At 39.3% G+C, this 24,155-nt stretch overlaps 1 protein-coding gene across 1 annotated transcript in view; it reads left to right on the top strand.

The window, feature by feature from the left end:
* ITIH5 (inter-alpha-trypsin inhibitor heavy chain 5) overlaps positions 1–24,155 on the top strand; it is an 88,998-nt gene that overhangs the window by 19,594 nt on the left and 45,249 nt on the right. The window contains exons 3-5 of the mRNA XM_063100702.1: positions 2,834–2,997; positions 4,010–4,111; positions 7,489–7,739. Coding sequence (XP_062956772.1) covers positions 2,834–2,997; positions 4,010–4,111; positions 7,489–7,739 — 517 coding nt within the window. The remainder of the gene's footprint in view (positions 1–2,833; positions 2,998–4,009; positions 4,112–7,488; positions 7,740–24,155) is intronic.

The raw sequence follows: 24,155 nt of genomic DNA, 5'->3' as shown, positions 1-24,155 counted from the left end.
ACACTTCATCACAGTTCATGGTTATGTTTACCTTACAGTTCCTTTTATGAAACAAGATGAGATACAAATTTTAATTTTAAAAAACCCAACAGGTTGTCATGCTGTTAAGATCATTATCATCACCACCCCCAGCCTAATCCTTTTTGTCTTTACTAAATTGTATTAAATGTTTTTAATGAGAGCATTTAACAGAAGCATTTGGTTAAACTACATCTGGAATCTCTTTTTATTCCAAATCACTTCTGGGGAGAGAAAGGCAGATTTTGTCCTAAAGAGACTAGATTTTTATACAAGAATATTGTACAATCCCATTATTTCTGAATTCAAGAATAATTTCCTAAACCCCAAGATATTATTTCTTCCTCCTGGCTTTGCTTTGGATCTATGGATCTCAGAAGTGGATGTAATTTTAGTGATTTATTCAAGCCCTCTCAATTTACAGATGAAGAAATATATGAAGAGGATCACCTCATGGAATTTCTTTAAAATAGTGGTTCTCCAACTTGAGCCTGCAACAGATTCCCTTAACACTTGTTAAATGGAGACTCTGAGGTTCTGATTCTGTGGGTTTGGGACAGAGTCTGAGAACGTGCATTTCTAACAAGTTTTCAGGTGATGCTGATGCTGATGCTGTCCTTGGGGAGATAACATGTAGAGAACCACCGCTTTGAGATAATTCCTTCTCAGACCAACCTGGAGAGTTTCTCCTCTTTTAGGCAAACATCTTTCAAATACGCCCAGATTTTTTATTTTTTACTTGATCATTACGTAACTGAACTCTATATATCTATTCCCGCTTTTTAAGAAAGGTACACATGTCCCTAATATTTTCCCAGAACTCTTCCCACTTGCATTTAGCTTTTTGAGTCCCCAAGACTGGAAGTTCTGTCACAGAAATGAACACCCTGACACCTTTGCATGGAGTCCTCATCATTTCTCTGCTCTTGTGCCTGTGCTCGGCTCTGATCTTACAACTCACCCTTTTGTAGAGGTTTGAATATATTCTCAGATATGCTTTATATTTATATCCACTTCTCTGATCCATCATATGAAATATGTCTTAAGCTGTTGGTGGTTTGCTGTGCAGAGCATGACTTAGCTCAAATGTCTTGAGTAAATATTTGTTTAAATAGAATAACCCTCTGTGGTCGCACTTTTGAAACAGGGTTTGTGATCACCTTTGTATATTGCAGGAGCAATGTGCCTGGATACCAACAGGTCATAATCTCATATCCATTTTGAAAATGAGCTTAGGACTGTAAATAAATTAATAAAGTAGATGAGTGTTGAAATAAACATTGTCCAGGTAGGCTACAGTTCCAACAGGAGAGAACAGAATCTTGTCAGAGTGAGCCAGATCCATTCAACATTTACTGAGAGTCTGCTGTGTGTGAAAGACTAGGCTGGGGTCTGAACACACAGAGATGAGCGTGACCTGTCCACAGAGAGTGGCCAGGCAGCCTCGCATAACAGTGGCACGTCCAGACTTGGGAGCAAGTGACACTGGGTTCAAGTCCTATCTCCATTATTTGCTGACCTGTACCAATACAGACCTGCACTAAGCTTGACTTTTTCCATGAAATGGGAATAAAGTCACCTCCCTCACATGTCTGTCCCAGGACTGTAATGGGACAATGCCTTGTCTTAGTCTGATGGGGCTTCCATCACAAACTACCATAGGCTGGGTGGCTTAAACAGCAGATATTTATTATCACACAGTTCTGGAGGTTGGAAGTCCAAGATCAAGCTCTTTCAGGTTTGGTGTCTGGTGAGGGCTCTTGTCGCTCGTTCTGGCTTGCAGATGGCCGCCTTCTCAGTTTGTGCCCATATGGTCTTTTCTTGGTGCATGCAGGTGGAGGGAGAGAGGTAGAGAGCTCTCTTGTGTCTCCTCTTATAAGGGCAGTAATTCTACCATGACACTGCACCTCATGACCTCATCTAGCCTTAATTACCTCCCAAAGGCCCCATCTCCAGACACCTCACATTGGGGGTTAGGGCTTCCACACAGGAACAGTCAGCTCACAGCACACCTGTCAACCGTTTAGCCAGTTCCTGGAGTCACATAATCACTCTTTGAGTAGCGGCTTTCCTTAGAAATGTTTCCTACCTTCTTCTGTCTTCTCCTACCAATTGCCATCAAATGTAGCATTGTTGCGAAGGCTAGAAAAAGCCCTGAATAGTTTTAATGGGCTTTTAAACTTGCACCATCTAGCTACTTCCCTTATCAGAGGCTTTGGGGGTAAATTTAATTAGCACAGATTTAGGCTTTCCTTTTTCTGGGTTCTAGTTCCCGGAATACTCTGTTGAGTTCAATAGTGATTCCTATTTCACAGTAACATGACTGTATTTGTGTCGTTTCTCTAAGTGGATACTAAAACTAATTTGAAAATATGAGAATTTCTGTAGGCATGTTTCAATGTTTTCATCAATTCAGTGATCTTGTAAATGTGGTCTAAAACTGATAACAGAAAAGTTATATATATATATATCTCACATACTTTACTTCTAAAATTCCAATAATTGATTGAACTATTTAAGCAATGTGTATTATCTGTTAAATTGGAAGTTTTCACTGTGTTCATTATTAAAGTTATGTTAAAAGATTTTCTTGTATGTTATGAATTGGTCATTCAATCAGGGTTGTTTAACAGAAGAAGGGAGTTAGAAATGGGGAAATCAGGACAAGACAAAGAAAGGAGATGGGAACCACTTTCCATGGGCTCCTGAATTGAAGATTATTTCCCTAATGGAAAAAAGACCCACACCTACCCCAAAATGTTTGAGTCATGCTCTCACGCATCACTGAGAATACTGTGTGTTTTGATTCCTACAGAAAACCAAACCTTTGATGACAGAGTTCTCGGTGAAGTCTACCATTATTTCTCGTTATGCCTTTACTACGGTTTCCTGCAGAATGCTCAACAGAGCTTCTGAGGACCAGGAAGTTGAGTTTCAGATGCAGATTCCAGCTGCAGCCTTCATCACCAACTTCACCATGTAGGTGGCATGCTGGCCAGAGACGAAGAGTTCTCTTGGGGTGACCAGGGTGCGCCTGAGATCATGGGAGGGCCTCAGCCTTTAGGCTCTGAGGATTTATATTCTACTAAATGGTACATGGACAAGAAGATGGGCTCCTTTGTTCATTTGCTACTTTCTTCCTTCATTCCTTCCCTTCTCTTCTTCCTTCCTTTCTTTCTCCCTTCCTCATTACTTCCTTCCATTTTTGTTCCTTCCTTCTCTTTCTTCTTTCCTTCACCTTGTCCATTCTCTCTTCTTTCTTTCCATTCCTCTCTTCTCTCCCTTCTTTCCTCCTTCTTTCCCTCTTTCATTTCTTCCCTCCTTTTCTTCAGCAAATGAGTGTCCTCTATGGGCCAGGCTCTCTTTGAGGGGATTGGTGTACTTCTATGAAAAAGACAGTGCTGCTCTGCTCCAGAAATTCTTGTGGGGTGAAACAGTCAATAAATAAATAAACAAATTAATAAGTGAGATAATTTCAGATAGTAGCGAATGTTATAATGATGGCAAGTAGTACTGAGAGGGGCTTTTCTAGGTGTGGAAATCAGGGTGGTATCATGGGGGAGGCTGTGGTTAAGTGAAGACCTGAACAACGAGTTGGCATGAAACCTTTGATATACCAGATTGAATATATTTTCTCTACTTCTGATCCAAGATCTAAAGATATGCAAAACAGGGGTGGTGTTTGCATTTAATTTTTGGTCTGGACAAGATTCAAACTGGTGAATTTTCATGGAAATTGAAGCAGCTCTTGTGATTGTCTCCTGGAGAATCACAGAGGAACCATGGGTTGGGTCTCACCATTTGCATCTGGCAAAAATTGTCTTAGAATGAAATGAGTGATTCAAGGGCAGTGCCCTAGTCTGGAATGCATTCTTTCTGCATGTCCAAGAGGCAAATAAAAATATTTTCTATGGTAGTCATGGTTATGAGATCCATGTTTGAATTTGCTTGGAACTGCAAGCTGGTAATGCAGCTGTTTCCTGTGTTTCAGGCTTATTGGAGACCAGGTGTATCAGGGTGAAATTATAGGCAGAGAAAAGAAGAATGGTGATAGGGTAAAAGAGAAAAGGAATAAAACCACAGAACACAATGGGTAAGTATTGCTTAATTAAGGAGTTAAAAATCCATTTCAGCAAAGTGTCCAATTTTCTACCCCTTTGCCTACTTATCTTGTTCTCTTCCATGCCTCCAAATATTTTTTCTTTTTTGTTTATTATCAAAATAATAAATGCACATGGTTAACAATATGGTAAGTAAGCATTAATGATAAAAAGGAAAATTTTACCATGTCCATTCCTCAGTTCTCACTTTCTAGAAACATCAACTTCTAATATTTCTGTATTTATTTTCTTCGTAGTTACCTCCCTAACTCTAAGTATTATGACAGTCCTGCTTTTTCTTTACTTCTTGATAAAAATAAAACATCTATTGACTCTTTGTTGTGAAGAAAGAGGATTTAGCAAATTTACAGCACTCCTACTTTCCCTCTGCATTCCAATTTTTTATGATATTATTTCTTCTTCCATAAGTTAAACAGGGTTTAGACTATCTTAGACTACCCCTACTATCTTAAATGATAATATTCCCTCTCCTACCCTTTATTCTACCTCTCCTTTTAAAATTCCTGTACCCATCTTTAGTTACCTAATCATTTACTTTTGCATTGTCAGAGTTATTAACATTTAAATTCTGGTCTGTAATGATACTTGTGTTTTATGTTTTGTCTATAGACTGAATCTAAACATTGAAAACCAAAAAAGAGTATTTGCTTTTTAATGACTATATAATTAACATTAACTGCGAAGCCACCTAATACGTTAAGATTATATTTTCCTCTCTACCAGATTAACATGAAGGCCCCTTTGCAGAAAAATGATCTTTGTATCTAGATAAAATGGTGTGAACCTATAAACTTGATTTCATTCATTAATAAAAGGACATAGCTTTGAAAGAGCTAGTTCTCTAAAATCACAGACTATCAGAAACTTTGCGGTTGGAAATCCTGTTAGTAAGAATGGAACATGTCATTCTTCTCTGGAAGACCTGAGCCATGGGTTCACTTTGATACAGAAATGCATCCAAAGCCCAGAGTTCAGATAAGGATTTTCCTTAATGTTGTAGTTTCTGAGGACACAGAACCTGGAGTCTTCTTCTCAGTCCAGTATGACATTAACAACTTTACACATGGCCCTGCTTTGCTTTGACCTGTCCAAACACTGCTTCATTTAACTTTACCTATACTCCATTCTTCCCCCAATCCTATAAAAATGTTGTCTCTTCTTTTGTTTGGCAAGATGCTTCATAGTGACTCTGGTATGTGATTTATATTGCTGCCGCAAGTTATTAAAACCTAACTTTGTTGAACTACAGGGATGTCCCAAGTGGTCTTTATCACAAATGTTCAGAATCATGCCACAGTTCAGTTTAGTTGGATCAGAACATATACGTTTCTATTTTTCCTGGAGTTTCTAATTGCCTTTGTCTCTTCTTATGAGATAAAATTTAATTTTGTCACTATTAACATCTAGCAAGACACATAACTCATTTGAAATGATGACAAAATGAACAGCTATGACCAGGTTTCTGCAAGCAATGGAATTCATGTTACCCTGATGCCTGGTGTATTAGTCTGTTTCTGTTATTCATAACAGAAATACCTGAAACTGGGCAATTTATAACAAAATGAAATTTATCGCTTACAGTTTCAGAGGCTGGGAAGTCCAAAGTCCAGGGAGCACATCTGGTGACAGCCTTGTTGGTGGATAGTGACCCTTCATAGCAAAGCAGGGTGGATGGAAGAAGTAGAGAGAGACTAACTTCTTCACTGGATTTCCTATTAAGGTCCTCAGAGACATGCCTGTGACCACCATTAAACCATCAATAGATTAATCCATTTACTAGGGCATGGTCCCCACAATCTAACCACCCCTTAAAGGTCCCGTCTTTCAGTTACCATGATAGGATTCTCCACCCTTTTGACACTGTCACAGTGGGAGTTAAGTCTCTAATACATGGACTTTTGGGCACACAATTCATTCCACAGCATCTAGTTACAACAGCAACCAAAAGACATCATTGATCGGGAGACATTTTTATTTCAGAGCTGTTAAAGCATGCCATTAAAACTTGGATGTCTCCAGATCTGTGAAATATTGTCATTGCTTTGCAGCCTTGTTGCAAAACTTTTACCCTAGGATTTCTTTTTATTTCATCTGGGTTTTTTTTTATTTCTAGTATTCCGTATTTTCCTCTTTCTTGATTTTAACCTTTACTTTGCTGAAGTATATTCTGAAGTAATTTTCTCAGAATAGGTGTATGAGAGGTAAACTTTCTGAGACCATGATTAATATTCTGGCTTTGTATGGAATTTAAGGTCAAAATAATTTTCCTTTTGAACTTTGAGGCATTGCTCCCAATGTCTTACAGCACCCTATATTATGATGTATTTAATATGACCTAATACCATTCCTTTTACATGTTTTCTCTATGTGATGTTCTGAAGTTTTACAATAATGGATTTAGGTGTCAGTCTTTTTTCATTCATTCTGCCCCATGCTCAATGAAACATTTCCATCTCAATTCTTGTGTCTCTTTTCAGTTCTGGGAAAGAGGAGTATAGGAGGCCTATAAGCTTAGTCATTCATTCGTATATGGACTTGGAATTTTCCTCCCTAGATTTGGTCCCCTCTTGTCACTCCCGTCTTGTGGTGTCCTGCTGGATTCAGAATCTGCAGTCTGAAATTCTACCAGACAGTGGTTCTTTCCTTTGCTGCAGCCTCTTCCTGAATGCTCTGAACTATAGATTTAGTGCTCCACTCAATCCCACAAGTGTCCTGGAAACTTTTTGAAATGTCTTATCCACTAATAGTTGCCTCTCCCACTCTTCTTCATTTGGTTGAATCCTTTGCTGGTCAGTCTACCATCTTGAATCAGAGTACCCTCATTCCAAGAATGGAAACATTTGGAATGTTTGTATTTTTATAAGCTTCGCAATCCTTTATTCCCAGCCATTTTCCCTAGACAGTTTCACCACACTTTACCATGTGTAAAAAACTAAGGTATTAGCTATTTTAAAGTTGTGTAAAATGTCAGAATTCATTTGGTCATCCCTGTGAAGGAGAGAATGCAATTCCAACTTGACTCCAAAACTTCCTCTTCTAGCACTTCACCCACTTAAACTTCTAGCAGTCCACCCACATCCCTCACTGCCCCTTGGGTCTGTCTCAGAGAGAGGTAGGAGGTCAGTTACCTTTGAATTCTCTCCTCTTCAGCATTCTTTGGCCCTTGGAAAGGTCTTTACTTCTTCCGGTACTAATTTTTATTTTTGCTTTCTGAGGACTCAGTGTCGAGCCCACTGTTCTCATTGGCAGGCTGGTTAAGAGAGTATGGCAGGTGCTCTGTGGGGCCTGAGGGAACCTGACTTTATCCCACTCTGAACCCTACCTGTGGTCCCTTTTTTCTTCCTGACAGGGAGAAGGGGACTGAAATGTTCAGAGCTTCCTTAGTGATTCCCAGCAAGGACAAAGCCGTCCTCCTGCTAAGTTATGAAGAGCTTTTGCAGAGACGGCTTGGGAAATATGAGCACATCATCAGCGTGCGCCCCCAGCAGCTGGTCGGGAGGCTGACCGTGGACGTGAACATCCTGGAGAAGTCGGGCATCGCCTCGTTGGAGGTGCTGCCGCTTCACAACAGCAGGCAGAAGGGCAGTGGGAGGGGGGAAGGTGAGTACAGCCTGCTGGATCTGCTTGCATCCTCCGTGATCACTCAGAGCTGGGTCTTGGCTTCAGAGAAATCTATAACAGATGGCACCCCTTCAACAAAGCTTTTGAATATTTGCAGGAATTAGGAAGATAGCCATAAAATAAAGACAGTGCCTATACAATTTTTTTTTTTTCTCCAAAGAACCAGGCTGTATCGGGAGATGTAAAAGTGTTTAAATTATTGAACACAGGAATCCCACTCCTGGGAATCTATTCTAGGTAAAACATCTAAAATATTGGGAATGTTATACACACGAACCTGTTTGATAGATAATATTTGTAGTAGCAGAAACATTCTGTCAGCCTAAATATTCAACAGTATGGAAGCAATTAGTAGATATAGTTATGAAAATAATTCGGCATGTGGCAGGGGAAAAAAGACAAAATTATACATACACTATAATGTTAAATGTGTTAACTATAAAGCTGATAAAAGACTAGAAAGTCATATAAAACAACAATCATTTCATATTAGGGGTATGGGATTATGAGGTCATTTTCTAAAAATCTGTTTTTGAACATTCAGCAACATGTTCTATTCTTTCCAAAATTAAAAATGAAATGTGTGCTGTAGATGTGATTTAAGATACAGACTTTGTTGTTGTTGTTCATTAGCAGGACCATTCAGCTTAGGTTTATCTCAAATTCTGATTTTAAAAATAGCATTTCGTTTGTTGAAATAATTATAAAAAGTTCCATATAATCTAACTTAAATTACTCCATTAATTTCAATTAATAATTTACATTAAATATTCACTTGTGTTGGGCTCTATGCTTAATATACTAGTAAAGCTTAATGTCACATTGGATAACGAGACAGATATGTTCCGAAATTGCACCAGGATTGGAATGACAAGATTTCAGGTAATTGTGACATTGAGGGTGGGGAAATGCTAAATGCTGAGTAGGTGAGTGAATGTGTAGAATCTGAATTCAGTGCTGGTGGCTGTGAGGAGAGTCCAGAGCATCCTGGGAATGCTTCTTGGACCAGGATATTTAGGAGTAAGCTTGGAAGGAGAGGAAAGAAATGACTAGATGAGTGGAATAAGCGGATGTTGATATGTAACCTGGTGCAGAAAGGGTCAAGGCCCGGAGCTGGCAGGTGGAAGAACAATCAGTGTGGAAAATGAGCTTCCTCACCCAGTACCCAGTTGAGATGAGGACTTTGGACGTGAGAAGTCATTCACTCTCAAAGACCAACTGTCCCCTGGCTCTGCGGTAGACTCAGGTACTTTTTTATATGTTGACTCTACACATCGAGCTTGACATTCTCAGTAGAGACATAACTGAAAAAGCAAAAATATTGTCAAGGTATCTGACATTCAGACATGGCATAACAATATGCTGTTTTTATGACATGTAGGTGGCAGTTATATGGTTAATGGATTTTAGTTCTTTTATTAACTATAACCTTGAAAACATTACTGCAATCCTGTAAGACTCAGCCTGCACATCTGTAAAATGGGGATAAGTATCTCGTAAGGTCATTGTGAAGTATTAGAGTAAGAGCTTAATAACTATGAAGTATTATTTTTGTCACCTTATGTTTACTTTCTTTCTGTACAGATCTTATCTCGCTGATAAGATCATACATGCCTTTGAAGGTGGTCAGTGTCTGGTTAACCTTTGTCTCCTTGAGGAATTTAACCCAATGCCTTTTAAAGAGCAGAGCGCTAATGGAGTGTCTTCAAATTACAGAAGAAAAGCAAACACAGACAAACAAATAACAAAGGATGTTTTAAAATTTCATTTTTCTCTAATCATAATTTAGAGTGAAATTTTCCTGTGTACAAGTATATGAAAGAAGTGTTTTATCAGGAGGAAGAAGACTCAGAGTTGGTAGGATTCACAGAAAGGGCAGAATGTGATAAATATACAGCATTCAGTAAAAGTGTCTGTAGGAGATTATTTTATTTTATGTATATTTTTTATTGAAACAGTTGATTATACATATTTGTGGAGCACAGAGTTGACTATCTGTATTTTTGTATAGTGTGTGCTGATCAAATCAGGATTTTTAGCATATTCATCATTACAAAACAAATTATTCTTTGTGCGCATTACCCAGTTTCTCCTTAACCTCCCTGCCCCTCCCCACTTCCTACCTTGTCAGTAGAAAATCATTCCTACAGTTATGAAATGTGTGTTTTGCCTAATTTTCAGAACCACTGTGACTCTTCCAAAATATGTATGTGTTGTCATTTGTGTGTGAGTGTGTGCATGCATGTGCGTGTGTGTTGTGTTTGGAGGGAGTATGAATTACAGTTGTTAGCTGTTGCTTATTGTTTATATTCAGGGCTTGTCAGTAGCTCAGAGGAATTTTTCCAGACCATTGATCTCTCGGGATTAGTTTATTTATAAGAAAATTGTTTTTCTAGCTCTTGTACCAAAGCAGATACTTAGCTTTACAGAACACGGAGATTTCACAAGTGTTATCCAGAGCCAGGTGCAGTGGAATGATTGCCTCTTTGCTGTTCCTTATTTCCATGTTTAGAGCTCAGCTGTTATTGTTTCTGCAAAGTAGTAGCCTCAGCTGCGTGAAGCACAGGATGTTGTGATTTTGTCTAGACACCATTTTGTGTTTCCAAGAGATCCAGGGTAGAGATCAAACCAGAATTGGGCTTGCACCAGAACATGAGCTGAAATTATGTGAATGTACTGGCCTAAGCCAGTACATTCCTCTGCTAGATCTAGCTGTAGTTGAGAAATCAGACTTCTGCAATTTGTCTAAGCAAATCTCTGACCCCTGGAACCCTTTTCATCCTTAGGTATGTAATTCTAGGTAAGGATTACTATGTACTAGATACTAAATAAAACTTTGCCTGTGGTATTATCTCATTATATCTTTATAACAACAGTCTTAGGTTTTTTTTTTTAATCGCCATTTTATTTATAAAGAAGCTAACATTTACAGAGGTTCAGTAACATGGACAAGGTCTCATTTAGTTATTGATAGAAACAGAATTTAAGCATAGATCTATCTGACTCCAAGTTTATGCCTTTAACCACTATACTACACTACCTTCTTATTAAATAGAAGATTGTAAACTACTGGGGTGTGAGCTTAAATTCCAAGTCTCTCCCTAGTTAAATATAAAAATAGAAAGAGTGGCTAAAAGTAATATAATCTACCTTTGCCTCAGTTTGCTTCTCAGGTGTATCAGGATTGTACCCACATCTATTGAATTGCAAATTAATGGGCTACTTCCTAATGTAAAAGACAATTCTGTGAGATGTAATTTGCAAGCCAAAGAATTATAATCTCTGGATTATTAAAATAGTTAACACATGTACATAGATCAAAACTAAAGGATTACAAATCAGTATACAGTGAAAGACAAGACTCTCTTTCTCTTCTGTCTCGCAATTCCTTTCCTCTAAAATATTTTGATGTTTATGAGCTCAGTGGAACAGAGGACAGTCATGCATTGCTTAGCGATGGGGATACGTCCTGAGAGATGCATTGTTAGGTGATTTCATTGTGCAAACATCACGGAGTGTGCTTACACAAACCTAGATGGCATAGCCTACTACACGTCTAGGTTATATGGTATAGCCATTATAATCTTATGGGACCACCATCGTATATGCGGTCTGTCATTGACCAAAAAACATCATTATGTGGTTCATAACTCTATTTGAAATGAAGACTTTCCTGGAAACTCACTGGGATGTGTGATCTTCCAAACACTTACACTGCATCAGATATTCCGACTATGTCATTGGTCCAACATTGGCTGGCTATTCCATTCTATGTTAAAAATCTCATGGGCCAAGCCCGTGGCACACTCGGGAGAGTGCTGCGCTGGGAGCACGGCGACGCTCCTCTATAGGAATGGCCCGTGCACTCACTGGCTGAGTGCCGGTCACGAAAAAAAAAAAAAAAAAAAAATTCTCATAAATTTCCTTCTCTCCCACCCATGGCACCTCTGGCTTCGTCCTTCTCTTTTGCACAGCTCCATTGTCTAGCTCAGTGGTTCCCAAACTTTGCTGCACATGAGAATCACCCGGGGAGCTTTTATAAATCTATTGCTCACACCTCGCCCATGCCAAGTAAATCAGAAAAGCTGTGGATGGAAACCAGATGTTGGCATTTTTTATTTTTTTAAGTCCCACATGATTCCAATGTGCCGTAAAATTTGGGGGCTAGACCATGACTTCTTGTTTTCTAACATTATTTAACTTTAGTTCCTACTCTTTGTTCCTTAGAACTCTTTTCCTGGGCCACTGACTCTGATTCCAAGCCCCCCAGTGCGGTTCCTGGGTAACCTCAATTCTTCATCTCTGTCAAAACTGAGGGACTCATGTGACCTTACCCTAACCTCCTATTAAAAAGAAATTTCAGCTCTATGAAGGAGGAGACCTTTGGAACTGTTTTCATGGCCTCCTGCCGTTTGGGTCATCATTGAGAGGTGCCTCAGGCTCAAAAACACAGAAAAAAAGAGGAGTATCGGCTGATGCTCTTAAAAAGCACATTCTAGAAAGACAACCTACAGCATGGGAGAAAATATTTGCAAATCATATATCTGATAAGAGCCTAGTGTCCAGAATATACGAAGACTTCTGACAACTCAACCACCAAAGGACAAGCAACCCAATTAAAATATGGACCAGGGACTTGAATAGACGTTCTCCTAAGGAAGATAAAGTGGCCAACAAGCGTCAGAAAAGATACTCAGCACCATTAGTCATGAGGGAAATGCAAATCAAAACCACAGTGAGATACCACTTCACACCCAGTAGGATGGCTGTGAAGAAATAAGTGTTGGCGAAGATGTAAAGAAATTGGGACCCCCATCCTTACTGGTGGGAATATAAAATGGTGCAGTGCTGTGGAAAACATTTGAAGGTTCCTCAAATAGTTAAACCATATGATCCAGCAATTCTTTTATGTATATACCCCAAAATAATTGAAAACAGGTACTTAAATACTTGTACAGTGACGTCCACGGTAGCAGTATGCACAATAGCCCAGAGATGGAAACAACCCAAATGCCCATCAGGAGATGGATGGATAAACAAAGCATGATATATGCATACAGTGGAATATTATTGATGCATAAAAAGGAAAGGAGCACTGATATGTGCTGCAACATGGATGAGCCTTAAGAACATTATGCAGAGTGAAAGAAGCCAGACTCAAAAGGTCATATATTATATGATTCCATTTATTCCATTTATTTGAAATGTCCAAGAATAGGCAGATCCACAGAACAGAAAGCAGGATAATGGTTGCCAGGGGCTGGGGGAGGAAAGGATCAGGGATGACTGTTTAATGGTTGTGGCGTTTCTTTGGGGGTGATGAAATGTTTGGAACTTAACAGAAGCAGTGATTGCACAACATTGTAAATGTACTAAATGCCATTGGATTGTACACTTGGAAATGGTTAGTAATTTTATTTTCTGTGAGTTTCACCTCAATTAATAAAAAATGAAAAAAGTTACATTCTAGCTTATTAGAACACCACTGCCTGCACATGCCCTGGAAGCAAGTTTGCTGTGTTCTCCAGCAGTTGGCGCTGAGTCCTTTAACTGCCAGGGGAGGCAGATAACAGGACTAGTGGAACTTGACTTAAGGCTTGCTTTTTAATCGTATCACCCTTTAAGCTTCCTCTAAAATTTTGACCTTCAAATAATCCTAAGAACTGAGGAAGCTTAATTAGAAAGAAGAGTTGCTCAAAATACAGCTTTATTATCTTTTATGTTGGAAGATGGGGTGGTTGACGCTGCACCTGCCTTTGAGAAGAGGTTACTGACCAGCCACACACCTTGCAAGGTCATGTCACCTGCGACCTGAAACTAGCACCAGGTTTTGTATTTCAGTAGAGGTGAAATGAGGGGTTGAGCTGAATCTGCTTTAAAGTTCTATTTATGTTTTTCTTTGGTCTGTTGACATCATAACTCTGCCTTTTGCTGCAAAGGCTCTCTGAGGGTCGTGTTCTTAGACATCTAGTGTGGTGCCTGGAGCAGAGTGGGTGCTCAGTAAGAATTTGTTCAGTGAACTAAGGAATCAGTAGTGGTTGGCAATGACAGTGCTATTAGGTTTGCAGCACTTTCCTGGATCAGGTTGGTTAATTTTGCCAAATCTTGGGTCTAGCTGTTATGAAGGAGGGATTATGGGATAGAAATCATAATTCACCTTTGGTTCCAGGAGACTTTGATTACAAAAAATCTAGATAAATCCCCTTTTGCTAGGGTTGCTAGGTAAAATACAGGATGCCCAGTTACATGTGAATTTCACATAAACAATGACTAATTTTTTACTATAAGTATGTCCCAAATCTTGCACAGGAGATGTTGTTTATCTGAAATTCAAACGTAACTGGGCATCCTGTATTTTGACTTGCTAAATCTGGCAACTGTACCCTAGTAAGGGGCTTCATTGTGACTCATCACTAAGCCCCCGGTTCCATGTTCGTTCCCGGATCCGCAGCTTGAAGGCACGGCCCCGTTTGACCTCTGTGAAATCTCTGTACATTTGCCAGGGGAAAGTCTGGTTGTTATGTGAGGATTTCCAGCATTGTTCAGCACAGAAATTACTCTGGTATGAATCATTTGGCTCCACAGTTGATTTTGTTTTGTTTTTTTAATGCCGATATGAAAACCCATGTTATCCTGTTTGTCCTGACGTCAGCTGTAGTTGGGTCACCCTGAGCGAGTGGCACAGAGGCTTTGGCCTTCTCTCCTTAGCCTGGTACTTCTGAGCAACCTTCTCGTCCTGCAAGACCCCACTCTGTCTCTTCCTCTTTCTTGCCATCTTGGTTTGGCATGTGATGTGGGTGGTGGTGGCATGTATGACACTGTCTTCCACAGCTGTGGCTAAAGCCAGAGGTGAGTCCGGGGGATGTAACACAGGTTACCAAGAGCACCGGCCACACCCATCAGGAAACTTTCAGGGTGCGACACTTTGGTCGGCTCTTTTATCCATCTGCCCAACAATGTGCTGATGTGTTTAGTTATTTTCACATTAAAAGTTCAGCAAGCTCTCACCACGTTTCTGGCATTGTGCTAAATGCCTGGAATCTAAAGATGTCTGTGACATCGTCACTGTCCTTGAAGAATTTAGAGTCAGCAATTAAAATTTAAAAAAAATTTTAATTATGGGAAAAAGCACATAAAATTTACTCTCTTAACCATTTCTAACCATATAGTTTAGTAGTGGTAGGTATATTCACACTGTTGCGCAACCAATCTCTTGAACTTTTTCATTTTCCCAAACTGTACCCATTAAACATCTCCCTGTTCCCGCCTCCTCCCATCCCCCAGCCCCGGTAACCACTATTCTACTCTGTCTCTGTGAATTTGTTACCTCATACAAGGGGATTCATACATTTCGTGACAGGCTCATTTACTGAGCATAACGTCCTCAGAATTCTTCCATGTTGTAGCATATGTCAAAATGTCTTTCCTTTTTAAGGTTGAATTATATTCTATCGTAGGCACACACCACATTTTGTTTATCCATTTGTCTGTTGATGGACACTTGGGTTGCTTCCACCTTCTGGATCTTGTGAATAATACTGCTAAGAACATGAGTGTGCAAATCTGTTTTTGAGATCTTGCTTTTAATTCTTTTGGATAGACCCAAAAGTGTAATCACTGAATCACATGGTAATTCTATTTTTAGTTTTTTTGAGGAACCGTTGTACCGTTTTCCATAGCTGCTGTACCATTGTTCATTCCCACCGACAGTGCACAGCGGTTCCAATTTCTCCACATCCTCACCAACACTTGTTACTTTCTGTTTTCTGTTTATTTTTTTTATAGTAGTCTTCCTAATGGGTGTGTAGAGGTGACAATTCTAAATAATAAGAAAAGGAAACTCTCTGTAAGGTTGAATCTGTAAAATGCCTCTCAGCTTTTTTGAAGTATTACTGTGTTCCACCTGCGTGCAAGAGAAGGATGTGAAGGAATTTAACAGCAACGTCTCAATCCCGTTTTCCTTCGCTGCTCTAGCGATGCTGAAAGCTCCGTTTGGTTCAGTTTCAGATACTTAGAGCAGCTAGTGTCAGGAAATAGAGATATCAAGAAGGGATAATGGGGCTAACTCCTTTCAGGATGTGTGCTTTCTGGCGAGGTGGTTGTGCTGGTTTTTATGCGTAGTCTGTCTTGGGAAGTCGATCAAATAGGGAAAACTGAGACTTGGTAATGTACTATTTTAGGAAGAAGCAGCATTCAGTAACTAGTGAAGCAAGCTAATTTGCTAAGAAATCTGGACAAACATCAGTTAACAATAAAATTCGGCTACAAATTTGCATTACAATTCTGTGCTATATGTTGCTGTCCTATCCATATGATGCCATTTTCCAAAAGGACCTAAAATACCAGACATCAGTGTAGGGGGTGGAAAACCTTTTCCAATAAGAAACTTGTATATAACGTATTTAACCAAACTCCTTCTCATCTTCATTGCCTCAGGTTTACCAGTTTTTCTTTCAATCCTCTGCTGATCCACTTGAATTTTGTTTCATTGCTGCCTTCAGAAGGTAGTTGCCCAGTTATTCACAGGATTTTTTTTGACTGCCCTAAATTTAAGATAGTGCGTCACTGGGCCCCAGGTGAGTGGGTTACATAAACAGACATAAGCAATTTAGCCTCTCTCCAAGGGGAAATGAGCAGACAATGTTTGTTTGGAAATCCTTTCCTAAAAGTACCAGGTGTTGGCTGCTTTTCTCTGACACTAGCCAAACCGAACCCATGACCCACAGGAAATCCCTCTGTCCATCGACCCAAGGGGTGTAGCCTCCAGCCCATGTCCCTGAGCGTGGTTCTCTGCTCCTAAATCTTTCACCTTCAGACAGTTTATGTAGCAATTGGCTTCCTTTTTTCCTTATGGGGTTGTCTAGGGGAGAATGTTTGTCCATAGCATCCATGTTCTAGGACAAAACGAAGGACATATGTTTTTTTCTCTCTGATCCTTATGCCCCGTATATAAAGTGCTTTGTCATTACAAGGTAGAATCAAACGGGAATATTTAATAGCACTTATTACAGGCGCGGTTCTTAACTTTCTTCAAACTACTTGGACAATGTGGTGAAAGCTATGATGAACCTTCTCTTCAGAAAAAAATGTACACGTGCACCTCCATGCAAAATTTTGCATATCATTTCAGGGGCTCTTGGACAGCTACTGACTTCACTATACTTTATAAAGATTGCTCTTTATATAAGCATGCTTGAATTGGCTGTTATGAATGTTCATGATAATATGTCTGTCCTTTCCAAATAATGATGGTCTGTTTTTGCCAAGCTCTCAGTGGTGGAGAGAAAACTTTCATGAGACAATGTAAACTGCATGTTATCAAAGAGTATTTTTTCCTTATAATTTGCCTTTCATAATAGACTAAGAGTACACAAAGCTTCTTCTGAGGGGGAAGAGGATGGGGACTGATATGTATTGAGCACCTACTGTGTGCCAGGCACCAGGCTCAGCACCTTAAATATGTGATCTCACTTAATCCCAGCGATGATTCTATGATTGTGGAATTTTTCCCATTTAACAGATGTGGAACTGAGGCTCAGAAATATTAAGTCAGGCATTTTAAGTCTGTCCTGGTCTAGAGCCCTCTTTCTTCAGTATTATGTAGCTTTCAAAGATAACACATAGCTCTTTGCTGAAAAATACCAGGCTGTGGACAGGAAAAGAGCCTCAGGGGAACACGGTGGCCTGAGAAGCAGGGAACAGTCCATGGGTGGAGAAAGAGCAAGTCATAGAATTTCCCAAGTTGCATGCCACTGCGGTTGTCTTGCAGAGACCACCCATGCCTGAATTAAAACAGCGAGACAGCACTGAAAGACTCAGCCTCCCCCGAGTTGGAGCTGCCACCACAGTCCACTCCTATCCCCTAACCAAGAGGGCAAGAAGGAAAGAAAACAAAGAGGAGGAAGAGATCCAGGGGTTCCCATTAGAAAAGTGGGTCAGAGTCTTCCTCTTTTTGGTTTGCTCCCAATCTCTTCCTTTGCCCTTTTCTGAACACACCCTATGTTGCTGAGAGCCCTGCGAATAAAGCTCATTGTGCCTATGAGCTATTTTGAGGCTGTCATCTGCATGAGCCCCAGATCACAGTAAGGAAAAATGAAACAGTACTCTGCTTTGGGATTTTGATCAGCAACTGTGGAGCAGCCTATACTAACTTAATTAACCAATGTTTTCCCCCTCATCTAATAAAAAGAACATTTTATTTTCCAGAGATATTACTCTGGAATTGTTCCCAGTAAACCGTTTTTTTAAAAAAATGGGGAGTGGAAAATTTGTTGGGTTACATTTCCTGTCTGGTACTGAATGGATGGAAGGCAGCTTCAGGAGCGAGGCTCCCTGGTGAGTAACCACACTGAGAATCAACCCAGTCTTTGGGCATGTAAAATAAGCCCATTTTTAGACGAATCTCATGAATTTTTATCATGAACTAGCAAACACCCAAGGTCAATAGGAAACCAAAACAATAATACACAATTCTTTCTCGTGGTCTATCAAAGAGACTAGTCAAATGAATTATGAAGAGAGAAATTATACTTTTTAATCCTCAGTGCTTTTATTCAGCCATGAATGGTATTAATTCAAGGTATTTGTGAAAAGCATTTCATGAGAGATTTAAGGCAAGAAAAAGTAGGTCCATGCTGGCAGTATAAACATGGTCAAATCTAATTATTATAGAATCTTAGAGATCATCTAAGTGCTGCTTAATTCCATACAACACATTTTATTGACTATTTTTCTATATGCAAGGCACAAAGACTATACGTAGGCATGTGCCTATTTTCTACAAGCAGATCACCTGGATGGCTTGTTAAAATACACATTGCTGAGTCTCATCCCTGTTTCTGATTCAGTTTCTGGGGTGGGCCCGAGAACTGGCATTGCTAGCAAGTTCCCAGGAGCTGCTGCTGCTTCTGGTTCAAGACCACACGGTGCGAGCTGCTCTCACCATCCCTGCGGGTGATTATTCCAGGGTTCGCTGGAGCACTTGTAGCAGGATGAGTTGTAAAAGCTGCCTACACCCACAGGACATCTTTCTTAGAGTTTACGGACACTGCACTGACAAGTGCTTCTCCGTAACTCTATCCCTGCCCCTGATTTTACCAGCTGCAATTATTCCGTTTACACCCAATCCCCATGTAAACACTTACACGAACACATTCATCCTAAGGAAAAGGACAGATAGAAGTCAGTTTGGCAGATAATGTTATGTTCCGTGCTAGGGAATGCCTGCTCAAACTACTCTGCTATTCAACAACTAACAAATTTAAATAAAAAAAAAAATCGGGGTATACATACAGTCAAGTGTATAAATCTTAGGTGTACAGCTTGATGAAATTTGGTGTATGTATACCTCCTTAAAACTACCTTCTGCATCAAGACACAGACTATTTCCACCCTCCCAAAATGTTCCCTCGTGCTCTTTCCCTGTCAGTAGCCACCTCTCAAAGGTAACTATGGTGCTACTTCGATTGCCGTGGATAGGTTGCACCTGCTCTTGAACTTTACGTAACAGAAGCATAGAGAACACGCTCTTTTGTATCTGATGTTTTCACTCAAGATAACCATGAGACTCAACCATGTTATAAGTGGCAGTAGTATTTCTTTCATTTCTATTGCCATGTAATACCCCAACTTTGACATGTTTTATAGTCTTCTATTTCGTTCCTTCTACTTTGTATATGTTTAAGGTTGATAATAATATTAGTTAGTATGACTGCTTATCATGAACCAGAATTGGTGCTAAGTACATCACTTAATCTTTTCAATTAACCCATCTTACAGATGAGATAACCTAGACTCAGTAATTGCCCCAGGTCTAACAGCTAGTAAGAAGTGGAACCAGTATTTTTTTTTTTTTTATTTTGGTCAGATTTATATAACATAAGAATTTCCATTCTAAGCATTTTAAACATACAATTGCATGAAAACAATCACATTCACAATGCTGTGTAACCACTACCTCTATCTCCAAAAGTTTTTCGTCATCCTAAACATAAACTCTTAAGGCAAACCACTAAGCAATAACTTCTCACTCTTCCCTCCACCCCCCCGTCTCTAGGAAACTCTAATCTATTTCTGTCTCTGAAATTTTTTTCTTTTTAATTTATTTTTTCTTAATTGACCCATGATAATTGTATATATGTAGGGAGTACAATATGGTGTTTGGGTACACTTACACTGTGTGCCATGATAATATCAGGGTGCTTGGCACATCCATCACCTCAAACATTTGTACCTCTTTGCGTTGAGAACATTCCACGTCCTCTCGATTAGCTACTTGAAGTTATACAGTAATTTGTGGTTGGCTGCGGTCTCCTCGTATTGCTACAGAACACGAGATCCTGTTCTTCCTATCTCTCTACGATTTTGTATCCATTGACCACCCTCTCCCCATCCTACCCCCTCCCCTTACTAGTCTCTGATAACCACTATCTACTCACTACTTCTATGAGATCAACATTTTTAGTTTCCACATATGAGTGAGAACATGTGGTATTTCTTTTTCTGTGCCTGGCTTATTTCATTAACATAATTTTCTCCAAGCTCATCCATGTTGTTGCAAATGTCAGGATTTCACTCTTTTTTATGGCTGACTAGTATTCCATTGTGTATCTATACCACATTTTCCATATGCAGTCATCTGCTGCTGGACATTTTGGCTGGTGGAACCGGTATTGGCAGGCAGGCCCTTCTCCGTCATGAGCCTGGGTTCTTAGCTGGTGTATTATCATGCCCTTCACTCTTGGTGCTTTCCCAATAACCAATGAAAGATCGACCCCAGAGAACTTGGTTTCCTTTGATTTCAAGGGTCTTTCCATTTCCAGCCTCTTCTTCCTCCTGTCTAATGGTTCTAAGTCATCTTCACCCTTGCTGGTGAACTTGTAGTGATACTTGCCAACATGTCATCTGGATTTTCCCAGCTCCTCCTTCAGATGAGTAGATCTGTTGGAAGCATGTTATTATCTCTTCTACCGCTATCTTGCTACTTGACTAAACTTTTCTATTTGCTAACTCTCTGATCACTTCCAAAATTCCTGCCCTCATTAAGTTCAAATAATAGAAGAATCAGTTCTGCTCTGTGGTTCCTGTTAAGGTTACACCTAAATTGTCTTTGAAAAATAAATGTCTGTTCTGTTGAAGGAAATGTTTAAACTTCCTTTGACTTTAGTGTCTCATAAACCTTTAGCAGAAGAAAGTTTACTCTTAAGTACAAATGACTGTGTCCATTTAGACCTCATTTCTTTTTTTATTCTGCTAATTGGAGATGGGAAATTGCTGGACAAGCTACTCCATGGTATCAACTTGAGTAGATTTAAAAAGATAGTCAGGTGTTTGCAGTAATTTTAAGCTTAGCTTTTTTTTAAAAAAAACTTTTGCTTTATTTTATTTTATTTTTATTGTAACACAGTTGATTGCACATATCTGTGGGGTATAGAGTTGACTATCAATACTTGTGTATTGTGTATCAATACTTGTGTATTGTGTATCAATACTTGTGTATACTTGTGTACCATATGTGATGCTCAAATCAGGATGATTAGTATATTCAACATTATACAATGTAATTGTTTTTCATGGCCCTTTAACCATTTCCTCCTTTATCCCCTCCACTACCCCTTTCCCACCTCTGGTAACCTCAGTTCTGTTTGCTCCTGTTGAAAGTTCAATGTATTATTGTGATTGGTGGATCTTTCTTTCTTTTTTAAATTTGTTTATTTCTTAGCTCCCACTTATGAGTGAGGAAATGTGGTATTTCACTTTCTGTGCCTGGCTTATTTCACTTAACATAATTTTTTCTAAGTTCTTCCATATTGCTGCAAATGGCAGTATTTCATCCTGTTTTTATGGCAGAGTAGTATTCCATTGTTGTATATATACCACATTTTCCTTATCCAGTCATCCAAGGATGGGCATTTAGGTTGGTTCCATATCTTGGCTATTGTAAATAAAGCTGTGATAAACATGGGGGGCAGGTATCCCTTCAACATGATGATTTTCATTCCTTGGGGTATATTCCCAGCAGTGGAATTGCTGGGTCATATGGTAGATCTATCTGTAGTTGTTTGAGGAACCTCCACACCATTTTCCATAATGGCTGCACCAATTCACAGTCCAACCAACAGTATCGGAGGGTTCTCCTTTCTCTACATCTTGCCAGCAGTTGTTATTCTCTGTCTTTTTGATATTAGCCCGTCTAACTGGGGTGAGATGGTATTTCAGTGTGGTTTTGATTTACACCCTGATGCCAAGTGATGTTGAGCATTTTTTCATGTATCTGTTGGCCATTTGTATATCTTCCTTTGAGAAATGCCTATTCAGCTCTTTTGCCCATTTTTTAATTTGGTTAGTTGTTTTTTTTACTGTTAAGTTGTTTGAGTTCCTTGTGTATTCTGGATATTAATCCTTTGTTGGATGCATAGTTTGAAAATATTTTCTCCCACTCTGTAGGTGTCTTTTCACTCTGCTAATTGTTTCTTTTGCTGTGCAGAAGCTTTTTAGTTTGATATAATCCCATTTGTTTATTTTTCCTTTTTATTGCCTGTGCTTTGGGGGTCGTATTCATAAAGTCAATGTCCAATGCTATTTCCTGAAGTGTTTCCCGTATGTTTTTTGTTCAAGAGTTTTATAGTTTCAGGTCTCATATTTAAGACTTTAATCCATTTTGAGTTGATTTTGGTATATGGCAAGAGGTGCGGGTCTAGTTTCATTCTTCTACATATGGATATCCAGTTTCCCCAGCACCATTACTGCAGAGGCTGTCCTTTCCCCAATGTATGATCTTCTTGGTGCCTCTGTCAAAGATCAGTTGTAAGTCTGGCTTTGATTCTGTACCTGGATAAAAAGCCTCCACATATACTTAGGATTAAGAATTCTTACTTTTATTTTTATATTTCTCATGGTGCACACAGATCTCAAGATTTGGATTTCTATTGCTATGTCATAGATATGATGTTGTTTGGATTTATAAAAATGGAGAGTCTGCTAAACAATTCTCTGTGTTCTAACAGGAAGTGAAGGTCAGGAGTAAAAAAAATGGAATGTTCTTTACTTTATCATCTCACTAGTTTTTTCATAAATCACATAAAATCCGTTTATCTGTTTATCTTTCTGTTATTCTAACTTATATCCTAAGTTTCATGCTGGGGAGAGCTTTGGGAATTTTTCTTGTTTAAAAAAGGGCCATAAACTTTCTGGACAAATGGTGTGTTAGGTCATTCAGATAATGAGGGAAAGGTTTTCTTTGTGGAATATGGAAGGAATGGTAGAATTAGAAACCACCGTTTTGCAATTTTAATGAAAGAGTGGGTTTAGACAAGTGTCATCAGTGATTGATAAAGCTATGAAGTGAAAGGTGGATGGGGAACTGTATAGTGGCAGATCAGACTGACAACATCTGGACCTGAGCTATCGGTCTTACCAACACTAAAAGTAGACAGAGAGATTTTATGCACCTTCTCACATGATGATGCAGAAGGTTCTCAGCAGCACCTCGGAAGTGTTCTTGCCATGGCATTGAACCTGAATCTAAATGAGTTTCTGTCTCTAACTGTCAGAACACAAGGAAAAAGAGGGCACTGAGCTGTGGGTCTCAGCCTTGACTGCACAATCGAATCATATGTGGAATTTTGTCCTGATGCCTAGGCTGGGTCTTAGACCAATTAAATGAGAATCTCTGGGTCTGGGAATCAGTATTTTTTATAGCTTTCCCAGATGTTGCAATGTGAGCCAAAGCTGGAAACCAGGAGAAGTGGGGACCAAGTTAAAGCATATGAAACGAAATACAGAATATGAGAGATTCCGGAAGGTACATGACCAGTGTTTTGCAGCATATGAATATGTGTAGCTTAGAAAAGAAGTGGGGGAGGGGACTCTCGTGGAGTAAAAGAGACTTAAGAAACATAAGTGAAATGTGATGTAGGGACTCTGTTTTGACCCCAATTCAAACAAATCAACCATACCAAGACATTTTTTAGAGAATTGGGAAAATTTTAACACAAACTCAGTATTAGACAGTATTAAGGCATTGACCATTTTTTTTCTTGTGGTAATAGTTTTGTGGTAATGTTAGAAAAAAAGATCTCATGGGTTTTTATGGCAGTGGTAGCTATTTTTCAGGAACCAAACCCAGTACTCCCTTGAGGATTTCTTGTAAGGGTGGTCGTGTGGTAGTGAACTCCCACAGTTTTTGTTTGTCTGAGAAATATACTATTTGCCCTTCATTTCGGAAGGATAGCCTTGCAGGGTAGAGTATTCTTGGCTGGCAATCTTTGTCTTTTAGTATTTTGAATATATCATCCCATTTCTTTCTAGCTTTTAGGGTTTGTGATGAAAAGTCTGATGTTAGCCTGATTGGGGCTCGCTTATAGGTGATTTGACGCTTCTCTCTTGCAGCTTTTA

Source organism: Cynocephalus volans, chromosome 6 (assembly GCF_027409185.1).
Source record: "Cynocephalus volans isolate mCynVol1 chromosome 6, mCynVol1.pri, whole genome shotgun sequence".
NCBI lineage: Eukaryota > Metazoa > Chordata > Mammalia > Dermoptera > Cynocephalidae > Cynocephalus > Cynocephalus volans.
This window is presented reverse-complemented; position numbering and strand designations above follow the sequence as displayed.